At 58.5% G+C, this 11,583-nt stretch overlaps 1 protein-coding gene across 8 annotated transcripts in view; it reads left to right on the top strand.

Moving 5' to 3' along the window:
* The window catches only part of TLE2 (TLE family member 2, transcriptional corepressor), a 39,699-nt gene extending 29,084 nt beyond the window's left edge, over positions 1–10,615 (top strand). For 5 of the 8 annotated variants that reach the window (XM_039839205.1, XM_039839198.1, XM_039839197.1 and 2 more), the window contains 11 exons: positions 356–400; positions 952–1,101; positions 2,594–2,762; positions 3,549–3,709; positions 4,675–4,751; positions 5,539–5,788; positions 6,007–6,254; positions 6,391–6,538; positions 8,136–8,286; positions 8,927–9,003; positions 10,320–10,615. In XM_039839205.1, coding sequence (XP_039695139.1) covers positions 356–400; positions 952–1,101; positions 2,594–2,762; positions 3,549–3,709; positions 4,675–4,751; positions 5,539–5,788; positions 6,007–6,254; positions 6,391–6,538; positions 8,136–8,286; positions 8,927–9,003; positions 10,320–10,427 — 1,584 coding nt within the window. In that variant the 3' untranslated portion in view covers positions 10,428–10,615. The remainder of the gene's footprint in view (positions 1–355; positions 401–951; positions 1,102–2,593; positions 2,763–3,548; positions 3,710–4,674; positions 4,752–5,538; positions 5,789–6,006; positions 6,255–6,390; positions 6,539–8,135; positions 8,287–8,926; positions 9,004–10,319) is intronic. The other 3 variants (XM_039839200.1, XM_039839203.1, XM_039839202.1) reach the window with 1 other exon arrangement.
* Positions 10,616–11,583: the final 968 nt, after the last annotated feature.

Below are 11,583 nucleotides of genomic sequence, written 5' to 3'. Positions count from 1 at the left end.
AGCCATAGAAGGAATGGGGAGCAGATGTGGGATAGGTCTCAAGGAAATCCCTCGGGGGACAGCTTGGAGGGCTACCTGGAGGAGGCAGGGCTGTGAGCCAGGACGGCAAGGCGGGGTTAAAGCTGTGCCAATGGGGCCTGGGCAGACAGGTGTGTGGGGGGAGGGACACAGCAAGACCTGGGTGCCAGCGCCATCTCCCTCGTCCTCTACGAGGGACCCTGGCACCCCTGGGCCCTCCTTTGCGCTGGGTAAATGCAGCCTCCCTTCTGAACCAAGTAAATGGGCTGCTGCAGCCCCAGGATCCCGATCCAGCCCAGGTGAGCTCTCCCTTCCATGTTCCTCCCTGCCACCCCAGGAGAGCGACGAGGACAAGAGTGATTACAACTTGGTGGTGGATGAGGTGAGTTGTGTTCCAGCCTTCTCCACCTCTGACCTCCCGGACTCAGAGGCAGAGAACCAGGTCTGGACACAGAGCAAGTGTAGGTTTTCCAGTGTGTGGGGGGCCTGGAGGGAACGGGGTTCCTAGTCCCCTCCCTGGGGGATGGCTGGGGCCGGGGGAAGCAGGGGATCCCGGACACTTCAGGCCGACATCCTCTCCATAGCACCAGTGGGGACACTGATACCAACACACTGACGATGAGCAGCGGAAGTGGCTTCAAGCCCTGGCTCACTGTGTGACTTTGGGGGAGTGACTGCCTCTTCCCTAGCCTCTCTTTCCCCCACCTGCCCCGTGGGGGACACAGCCAGGCCCTTGTAAGTCTTTGCTGTGTATGCTTATGGAGTAGGTCCCGTCATTAGACCCACTTTCAGATGAGTAGACGGAGGCACAGGGAGGTTTCAGAAGCCTTCCAAGGCAGGTCGCAGGTTGGGGTGGGATTCAGGAGGGGTATAGAGAGGGGCTCTCCTTCCTCACCCACTTTACCTCACTTGACATCACCTTCTCAAACCCAGGACCAACCCTCAGAGCCCCCCAGCCCAGCCACTACCCCGTGTGGCAAGGCGCCCATCTGCGTCCCTGCCCGCCGGGACCTTGTGGACAGTCCAGCCTCCTTGGCCTCCAGCCTCGGCTCTCCGCTCCCCAGAGCCAAGGAGCTCGTCCTGGTAAGGAGTAGGGGAGGCCTCGAACTCACTTTGTTCATCCCGGGGACCTGGAGACAGATGCTACCCATTACACATGGGGTGATGAGCAATCAGGCAGGCCTGGCGTGGTCCAGCACTCCCTAAAAACACCCTCTACCCTTTCCAGGTAATTTTCCCTAAGTGGACTCACTCTGTTGCACCAAAGTAAATATTAAAAGGCAACTTTGTAAGTAAACTTGATACACACGCATTAAAAGGCAACTCACCGTCTTCCCGCCTGAAACCAAGTATTCCTGGCAATGAATAAGAAATCCCCTGGAAATAGACATGGGCAAACCGTAGCGTGGGGCACTCCCACAGGCGACTGGGGCCTGGCCAGTGCGAAGGCCTTTGGGAGGCACAGAACAGACCAGCCCCAGCCTGAGATGCTGTCCCCTCCACGACCGAGGATTAATATCCGAGCAACTTTCTCCCAGCCTCTCGCCAGGCTTAATGTCAGGTGTGGGGACCGCTTAAGAGCATTCCTCTGGGGAATTCTCCATTCAGCTCCATTTGTCTCTCCTCCTCCCCCAAATCTCTCCAGACCCCTGGCCTGAACCTACCCAGGGAGAGTGCTGTCAGTTTCTAGGCCACCCCTCCCAGCAGGTTGCCATGGCAACCGAGGTTGGGGCTGCTTTGCCTCTCATGTGCCCTCCTCCCACGCCAAGGAGACTGGAGAGGGGGGGAGGGGCAGCTCTGTTCTGATGGAGAAGGCCTCCCCTTCCCCACGTGTTGTCCCCGTCCACTCCCTCTCCTGGGTGTGTGAGTGTGGCTGTCGCAATATTTGTCATTGTGTGATGGAAAGATAAGATGTAACGGACACGAGACAAGGAGGTGAAGTTTCTTGAGAGGCAGAGGAAGCCCGGATGGCACAGCACGCTCCTGTGCGGAGGTCTGGCTTCCCCTCTCCTCCAGCGTCCCCATGGGAAGGGACAGCTGTGGAGGACACCCTCCCCACTGGGAGAAGGAAGAGCCCACCAGTACCAGGCGCCGCTCCTTCGTCTGGAGGAACGCCGTGTGGTCTCTGTCACCAGCCTATTCCCGCTCCTTGTCTCCAAGGGAGCTGACAGCCCGACTTTGTCCCTGGCTTCCTGTGGCCCGCACACACTGCAGGGCGCACCCTTGCCCTGGGCCCGCGTCACACCACCCTGACTACACCCTGTGCCTGTGCCTGTCACCGCGCACCACATCAGACGTGTGCCTGGTTCTCGCCATGGTCGTGCGCGTTAGTTCCCTGCACCGTGCACGTGTTTGCACGCGTCCAGGTGCCCGCCTGGCATTCCGATGGGTACAGACGCCCACGTGGCCCCTGTGCCCAGGGGATCAGCCGTGGGGCCCCTGTGCACAGCCACCTGCCGTGAGCCACGGCCGACCTCAGGTCCCCCTGCTCCCTCCTCCCTCCCGTCTCTCCCAGAGCCTTGGGCTGCAAGGTGCCAGGTCTCTGGCGGTGTTCAGTCCTGCCCTTTCTCCCCAGAATGACCTTCCTGCCAGCACTCCTGCCTCCAAGTCCTGCGACTCCTCCCCGCCCCAGGACGCGTCCACCCCCGGGCCCAGCTCGGCCGGTCATCTGCGCCAGCTTGCTGCCAAGCCAACACCTTCCACGGACAGTATTGGCAAGTACCCGCTGGTGCCTGCCAGAGCAGGTCTCCTCTGGGGGGGGAGGGCCCTAGAAAATGGCAAGCGGCTTGGGGGAGGCAGGAGGTTGGGATTCCAGCCCTGGCATTGCCTTGATTCGGAGCTGGACGCTGCCTGACTCTGGGCCTCGGTCCTCATTGCCTTGGCTTGATGGGTGGCGAAACTGAAGCCCAGAGAGGAGAAGTGGCTTCTCGGGGACATCGGGCTAGTGCGCTAGAAGGACAAGCTTTGGAGTGAGAGAAGTGTGGGTTTAAAGCCAGCCTTGGACACTGGCCAGCTGTGACTTTGGGCAGGTGACCCGACCTCCCTGAGCCTCAGGCTCCCCGTCAGTCATATAGGGATGACAGTGCCCTTTTCTGTCTTACGCCCAGGCCCGTGCTGGTTCTGGGGTCCCAGAAAGACCTGAGCCCTGGGATTTGCCTTCAGGGAGCTGCCAGGTGGCGGGGGAGAAGATCCTGACCCCAAACCTCCAGCCTTGTGTGATCATGGCTGCCGGGGGAAGGAGAGACCCAAGGCGGGCAGGGCTGGAGGCCAGGGCTGGGGTGGGGAGGTGGACCCTCCTTGAGATGTTGCCGGATGTCGGGTCTAAGTTTTGAGAGATGAATAGGAGTTCAGAAGCTGAAGAAGGACAGAGGAAAGCACGTCGGCCAGCAGGAACAACATCTGTGAACGTCTGGAGATACGACAGGGTGTGGCGAATGCTGTACCAGAGCACGGGGTCCCTTGAAGGACAGCGGGAGGCAGGATCTGGGTCCAGGGTGTCTGACCAGCTGTCTTTGTCTCATCTCGCTCAGCCCTGAGAAGCCCTCTGACCCTGTCCAGTCCCTTCACCACGTCCTTCAGCCTGGGCTCCCACAGCGCTCTCAATGGGGACCTCTCTGTGCCCAGCTCCTATGTCAGCCTCCACCTGTCCCCCCAAGTCAGCGGCTCAGTGGTGTATGGACGCTCCCCTTTGGTGAGTCCTCAGGGTGGGAGATGCCAGGAGGTATCAGCAGGGCCTTGGGGCGGTGGGGGCGTGGGGGGAGCGGGGAGGAGGGCCAGTTATGCTGGAGAAGCAAGGGAATGGGGAAAGGGAGGGAGGCCTGGCTTAGCAAGTGCACGGGGGAAGACAATCTGGGGGTCTCAGTAGCCCCACGAACGTAATGCAAATCAAAGTGACCGTGACTAGAAAAAGTGACTGCGATTATGCTGCATAAAGAGGAACAGGGAGCCCAGCATGGGAGGGGAGCGGCCCATTGATTCCTGGAAGAAGCTGCACAGCTTCAGCTCTGATTTTTAATGGACTGTGACAGTTCTGGTAGGTGAGAAATGAAGGACTAGCCGAGGGAGAGGGCTGGAAGCGATGCCCCATGAGGAGGAGCTGAAGGAATGAGGCCTGAGACCCCTGAGTAGGGCTGGAGGGAGCTGACGGGGTCTGCGTGGGCCCCAGAGGGCAGGCAGTGGAGTGAGCTGTCCCAAAGTGGATCAAGATGCTTACTGCTGGACATGCCCAGGCCCGAGGCATTTACAAGAGATACCATGGAAAAGGGGTCAGCACATGTTTTCTGTAAGGAGCCAGAGAGTGGGTATTTTTGGCTTTGCACACCAGCCCCTGCCACCACTAACTACTCGACTCTGCCTTTATAGCTCAAGAGCCACCATAAAGCACATATAAATGAATGAGTGTGGCTGTGTGCCGATAAAACTTTATTTACAAAAACAAGCAGGGGGCCGTAGTTTGCCATCCAATTCTGAGACTCTAGGAGTCCCTGGACGGACACGTTGGGGTCCCCTCATGTGAAAGCTCTCGCACCTATAGCATGGGAGCGGAGAGGGCATCTGAGCTGTGCTGGGAGGGGCTGGAGAACAGACGGGAGCATGGGAGGGCGCTGCCGTGAGTTTGCGTCCTGCCCTGCGACACGCCCCTTTGCATTTTGGCAGATGGCCTTTGAGTCTCATCCACATCTCCGCGGGTCATCCATCTCTTCCTCCCTGCCCACCGTCCCTGGGGGAAAGCCGTGAGTACCGGGTGGGGCTCCGGGCCCCACTAAGGGGCTGACGCGGTGGGCTGGGGGCCAGAGTTCCCTGCTGCCTCTCCAGAAAGTCTCTTCTGTAAGATAATGGGGCCTCCACCTACCTCAGGTCTACCTGCCCCTTCTCCCTTCTTACTTTTCTCTACAGAGAGAGGCAGGTAAGCAGCAAAATTTAGACCAGTGGTTCACATCAGAGCTAGATTTTGCTGCCCCAGCCCCGGACACTTGATAGTATCCATTGAAATATTTGGTTGTCACATTGCATGCTTCCAGCCTCTAGTGGGTGGGGGTCAGGGAGGCTGCCAAACACCCCACAGCTCCCAAGGCAGCCCCCCACGTTGAATGACCAGGCCCCAGGTTTCTGCCCTCAGAACAGCAATGTTCTACACCTGCTGCTGTCTCGTCCGACTGCCATCAGCTCCTTGTGCCTTCTGAGCACTCGAAATGCGGCCAGCGCAACTGAAGAACTGAAAATTTAAATTTATTTGAATTTAACTGGCCACTATTGGACACCGTGCTCTGGACTTCTCAGGGCATCTTCGTGGGCAAACACTAAGTGCTTGTCGACCATGCGACAGGCCACCGCCCTGACCCCTTCCTCTTTTGTACCACGCTGACTGTCCCACGCCCGCTTTGATCACGTGGCCCCCTTTCCTAAACGCACGGGGGCAGTAGGGCGCGGGCACCTCACTGCTCTGCGGGGTGAGGGTACGGAGGTACCCCACGCTCTCCGGGACGCCCCCCCACGCGTCATGCCCACCTCCTTGTCCAGGGCCTACTCCTTCCACGTGTCTGCCGACGGGCAGATGCAGCCGGTGCCCTTCCCGTCCGACGCGCTGGTGGGCGCGGGCATCCCGCGGCACGCGCGGCAGCTGCACACGCTGGCGCACGGCGAGGTGGTCTGCGCGGTCACCATCAGCGGCTCCACGCAGCACGTGTACACGGGCGGCAAGGGCTGCGTGAAGGTGTGGGACGTGGGCCAGCCCGGCGCCAAGACACCTGTGGCCCAGCTCGACTGCCTGGTGAGGCGGGGTGGGCGGGGCCTGCACGCAGGGGCGGAGCTTGCAGGGCAACGGGGCGGGGCTTATAATCCAACAGGCGGGTTTACAGACCCAGCAGGGGCGGGGCTTGTGGGCCAGTGAGGCGGGGCTTGTAGGCCAATGGGGCGGAATCCGCTTCTTCGACGGGGGAAGACAAAGCTGGGGGACCAAGCCCACACCCCGTACCTCTCTTCTACCAGAACCGGGACAACTACATTCGTTCCTGCAAGCTGCTGCCCGATGGCCGGAGTCTGATTGTGGGCGGAGAGGCCAGCACCTTGTCCATTTGGGACCTGGCGGCGCCCACCCCCCGCATCAAGGCCGAGCTGACCTCCTCGGCTCCCGCCTGCTACGCCCTGGCTGTCAGCCCCGACGCCAAGGTCTGCTTTTCCTGCTGCAGTGACGGCAACATCGTCGTCTGGGACCTGCAGAACCAGACCATGGTCAGGTGGGTGGCAGGTGCCCGGACGTGGGGCAAGCCCCTGCCTCCTTCCCTTTCGTGCTGTGGGGGCGGTGGAGAGGCCTTGGAGGGCGCTGGAGCAGCAGCGACTCCAGGAGGCACGCCTGGGCCCTCCTCCCTCCAGGCAGTTCCAGGGCCACACGGATGGTGCCAGCTGTATTGACATTTCCGACTATGGCACTCGACTCTGGACAGGGGGCCTGGACAACACCGTGCGCTGCTGGGACCTGCGTGAGGGCCGCCAGCTGCAGCAGCATGACTTCAGCTCCCAGGTGTCCCACGGGGCCGGCGGGAGGGGGATAAAGCTCCAGCAAGCCCGCCTCCCTTCCTGTCCCCCTGAGCCGCCCACTTCCTGCTGTGTCCAAGTACCTGCTCTGTGTCCATCTTTCCCGTCCTTTAGACACAGGCTTTCCCCTTTATTCTCCAAAGACAGATACACAGAACCATAGAGGACCTGGTTCATAGTAAGCTGTGGGGCTGCTAAGACCCTCAGATCATCTTCCCAGAAGCTCTTGCCAAGCCATTTCCCCATTCTTTTGTCTCTCCTTGTGTAAGCTGGTTTCTCCACCCAGCCTTCAACTTTTGACCCTACCGAGAGCTTCTGACCACCCCCCACCCCAGGACTCACCGTGGGGGAGCCGCTGACCTGAGGGGACAGGTAGAGGTTGACACAGGAGCTGGGCACAGAGAGGCCTGTGGGACTCCGGGCTGAAAGCTGTGATGAAGGGGCCGTTCGGAATCAGAGGGCTCCCTGGGGCTGAGCAGAGTTGAGGACAGGTGTCAGATACCCCGGACCGATCGCATCCTGTCTCCCACTGCTTTGTGGGCAGGGCGCCAGGTCCTTAGCCTGTTACTTAAGGCCTCCACGCTGCAGTCTCACACACGCCCTGCCCTGGGACACCTCTAGACCCCCCCACTTACTGTCACCTCTGGCTGACATGCCTTTCCCCTCCTCACTCCAGTTGGTCAACTACTCATCCTTCAAAACCCAGTCTGTCCCCCTCCTTGAAGCCTGGTGGTGGTGGGGGGGTCGCTCCCAAATTTTGCTCTACCTTCTCTTCAGCTGAGAGTTTCCTTGATAATGAAACCAGGGATGAGGTAGACATAGCTGTCCATGCCCTGTTTCCGAAGCACATGGATTGCATACGTATCGGGGGACCCCATGCCGAGTGTCTCCCATCCCACCGGGCTCCCCTCCCCGTCTTTATCCAGGGACGCTCCTGACGCCAGGAGAGAACATGTGAAAACTTCCAGTCTTTTCTCTGCTGCACATTCATGGCTGTTTTCACACAGGTCTTATTTGTCAGTTAAGCCTTTGAGAGGTTTCAGACGGAACGGGGCCTTCGTCCCCTCTCTGCCTCGCTTGGGGTGGGGCACGGAATGAGGAGGCCACCAGGTCCTCTCAAATGAAAGTACAAAGACGCGTCGGCACGTGGGGAAGTTCCAGGCTGGGATTCGGAAGGCCTGGTCCTTCACGAACCAACGAATGTGCTGCATCGTGACCTTGAGCCAGGCAGTGGCCTCGGCTTCCCCCCCACCATCTGCTCAAGGGGAGCCACTGTCCTCCGGCTGCACCCCCTCCCTCCGCCCTCCTCCCTCCCTCCCTCCCTCCCAGAGCTGTTGTGCGTTCAGAGCAGATAATGGATGTGAGGCCCCGGAAGGGCTTCTGTGTAATGCTGATTAATATTAATGATTTGACATGCAGTTGCCTGCTGCTTCCGGGCCCTGGGCCAGCTGCCTCTCCACGCGGGGCCGGGGGGCGCAGCAGGAGAGCCCTGGACCTCTCACCTCCCCCCAACCCCCCTCTTCTGGGCGTCCCCCACCAACCCAAGGGGTTTTTGATCACACCTCTTCCCTCTTCACCCCCAGATTTTTTCCCTGGGCCACTGCCCCAACCAGGACTGGCTGGCTGTCGGCATGGAAAGCAGCAATGTCGAGATCTTGCACGTCCGCAAGCCAGAGAAATACCAGCTACACCTTCACGAGAGCTGTGTGCTGTCTCTCAAATTTGCTTCCTGCGGTGTGTCTGCCTGGGGCTGTGTGGGACTCCGGGCCACTGGGGCAGGGTCGCCAAATGCAATGCAAAACCAGAAACTCACACAAGACAACGGACAACGAGCAGGACGCTTAGTTAAATCTGAACCCCCGATAAACAACAAATAATTCCTTAGCCTAAGTAAATCCCAAGCATGCACGGGACATACTTATGCTAAAATGCAACTAATTTATTGGTACGGATATATCCCATGGGACGTTCTTATGCTAAAAAGTTTTTTTTTTTTTTAGCATAAGTGTGTCCTAAGTATTGCATGGGACGTACATACACTAAGGAAGAATGACGTAGTTGGGACACAGCTACGCTAGAGGCGATGTGTGGTTTGTCGAGGCTGGAACGCGACTGGGCACCTTAGACTTTGTCTGGCCAGCCCTCTCCTGGGGGTTCCCGCCTTCTCCAGGGCCAGATGGAGCCCCCAGGGCCTTGACTTCAGCCCTCTGGAAAATGGAAGGATTCAGTCTCAGTTCCTTAAGGGGCCTCATGTCCCCCAGATGAGGGCAGAGTTGCTTGAGAGAGGCGGGCGCCTGTCTCACCCCTGCCTGCCGCCTGCAGCCCTGGCTCTCTTCAGGCCCTCCCTCCTCACCTCCCCCCTTCCGTCCCCCAGGGCGCTGGTTTGTGAGCACCGGGAAGGACAACCTGCTCAATGCCTGGAGGACGCCCTATGGCGCCAGCATTTTCCAGGTACTGGGGCCCCCCGGCCCTGCAGGACACCATATGCTCAGGGGCCTCAAGGAGACTACATTGGCGGTTAGACAGAGGCGCCTCCCCAAGTCCTCCCCTCACCCGCCAGCAGCCACCAAAGCAGGGTGGGCAACCGTCAGCCCCGCAGGCCACGGGCCACATCGGCGCACAGCCTGTTTTGAACTGTGGTAAAATACACGTACATAAAAGTTGCCATCTTAACCACGTTGAAGTGCACGGCTCAGCGGCATTAAGCACAAGCACATTGCTGAGCCACCGTCCCCACTGTCCAGAACTTTCTCATCTTCCCAAATTGACCCTCTGTCCCCATCAAACACTCACTCCCCTCCCCTCCCCCAGCCCCTGGCTCCACCATCTACTTCCTGTCTCTATGGATCTGACTCCTCCGGGGACCCCCTATGAGTGGATCACACAGTGTTTGTCCTTCTGTGTCTGGCTGCTTTCACTGAGCACCGTGTCCTCCAGGTTCACCCACGCGGTAGCCGGTGTCAGAATGTCTGTCCTTTTTTAAGGCTGAGTAGTAGTCCACTGTCTGGATGGACCACGCTGTTTAACCATCACCTGTTGATGGACACGTGTTTCTACCTTCTGGCTATCCCGCTGCTGTGAACGTTCACATACGAGTTTTTGTGCGGACACATGTCATTTGTCCCGGGCACGTAGCTGGGAGTAGAATTGCTGATAACCGTTTCATCTTTGGAGGAACCGCCAGACGGCTCTCCAATTTTTTTTCCATTCCCACCAGCAGCACAGAGGGTTCAAAATTCCCCCATCCTCACTGACACTCGTTATTGTCTTTTTTATGATAGCCATCCTCGTGGGTGCGGTTTTTATATTTTTAAAGGGTTGTAAAAAAAAAAAAAAGTAGAATATGTAACGTCGATTTATTTGGCCTCTGGACTTAACTGCTAAAGAAAGACTTATTTGGACTTTAGGCCAAACCTGAGTTTATTGCTGGCCCTACAGAAGCTTTGCTGCACGCTTAGCCCTCTGCTGTGCTGCCCTCCTGCCTCGGACACACCCTCTCTGAGCTTCCCAGGAAAGGGCAGTGCTCCAGGTCCGTCTCTTGGATAACGGAGGGCCTGCTCTTCCCAGGGGCATCTAGAAAGGCTCAGTTCTGGTTCTGTTGTCTGTCTCAGCCCCCCCTTGACCTCAGGCTCGTTCTTGGCTGGCGCTGGCCGCTCACCGCCTTGCCCCTTCCCTCTGTCATGCGGGTGGTCAGGAGCTTGCGCCAGCCTGTGCCAGCGTCGGCCACGCCTCACCTCTCCCTTCTCTCTCTCCTCCCCTCCCGACAGTCCAAGGAGTCATCCTCGGTGCTCAGCTGTGACATCTCTGGGAATAACAAGTACATCGTGACGGGCTCGGGGGACAAGAAAGCCACCGTGTACGAGGTGGTCTACTGAACCCCCCTTCTTGCACCCTTGACCCTACTCCTCGGGGTGTCCGGGACAGGGACCCCACATCCCCTCTCCAGTCGTACCTGTGGGCGCCGAACCTCATCTGCTCTCTGGCCGACCCCCCATACCTTCCCCTGCTGGACGTGGGGCCGGGAGGGCAAAGGGACTTTGGGAAATAAATGTATTTATCACAACTGCCTCTGTCTCAGGCGGGGGAACCGGGCACCATCGCTTTTGTTGGGCAGCCGTTACTGAGGGACGGCCACTTTCCAGCTGTGTGATGGTGCATCCGTGGCTTACCTTCTTCCTAATCTGGACAATGAGATTATTCATTCTGGGTGTGACAGGAGTGAGTGTGCTGTGGGCGGCGTGGCTTGTTACACGTGCGACAAATAGCCCCCAGGTCTCAGGGGTTGAACAGACATTTCTCACTCCTGCCTGTGTGGCAGGTGGGGTTCGACTCCAGGTAGACACGCAGGGCTCCAGGATGGTGGAGGGTTCACCATCTTGATATGTAGTGTCAGGATCCGACACAGCAAGGAGACAAGTCACATGTGGCTTTTAAACATGGCCCAAATGTCCCTTAGTGCCAGCCCTTTTTATGGTGTCACCTCAGACTGCCCACACACAAAGGGTGTGGGATTACAGTGGAGCACGTGACTATTGGGGGTGCAGTCACATTTCCTTTGAGACCCAAAGGTAACTCCTAAGAGCCTGACATACAATGCCTGGCCCACGCACTGTCACAGCAAAAGTCCCAGTCCCAGAGGAGAAGGTGGCTAAGCCGAGAGCCGAGGGAAGAAAACGGCTGTTGGGAATGGCCATGAAACACAGGGAACAGCATGTGCAAAGGCTCAGAGGTAAGGACTCCAGATCAGGCTTAAGCAGAGGAAGTGGTGACTAGTCAGGTCTGGGTTCTGGAAGCTCCGTGGGCTGCAGTGAAGACTGTGAGTTAGAAGGGACTGGGGGGAGGGGCGAGGGATGCTGCTGGGGGCTTCTGGAGGGAGATGGCAGGGTGACAGAGTCACTGGAACTTCTTTATGGAGAAAGATAATTCCATGGCTAAGGAATCGACCTGTCAACGCCATCTGGGATGCTGCTTTTCCTAGAAGGACAGGTGAGCAGATGGTGATCTTGGGGAGTCCCACAAAGAGGGTGGACC

This window comes from Pteropus medius, unplaced genomic scaffold, assembly GCF_902729225.1.
Source record: "Pteropus medius unplaced genomic scaffold, Ma_sr-lr_union100, whole genome shotgun sequence".
Taxonomy (NCBI): domain Eukaryota; kingdom Metazoa; phylum Chordata; class Mammalia; order Chiroptera; family Pteropodidae; genus Pteropus; species Pteropus medius.
Note: the sequence above shows the minus strand (reverse complement) of the source record. Positions and strands in the feature narration are given on the sequence as shown.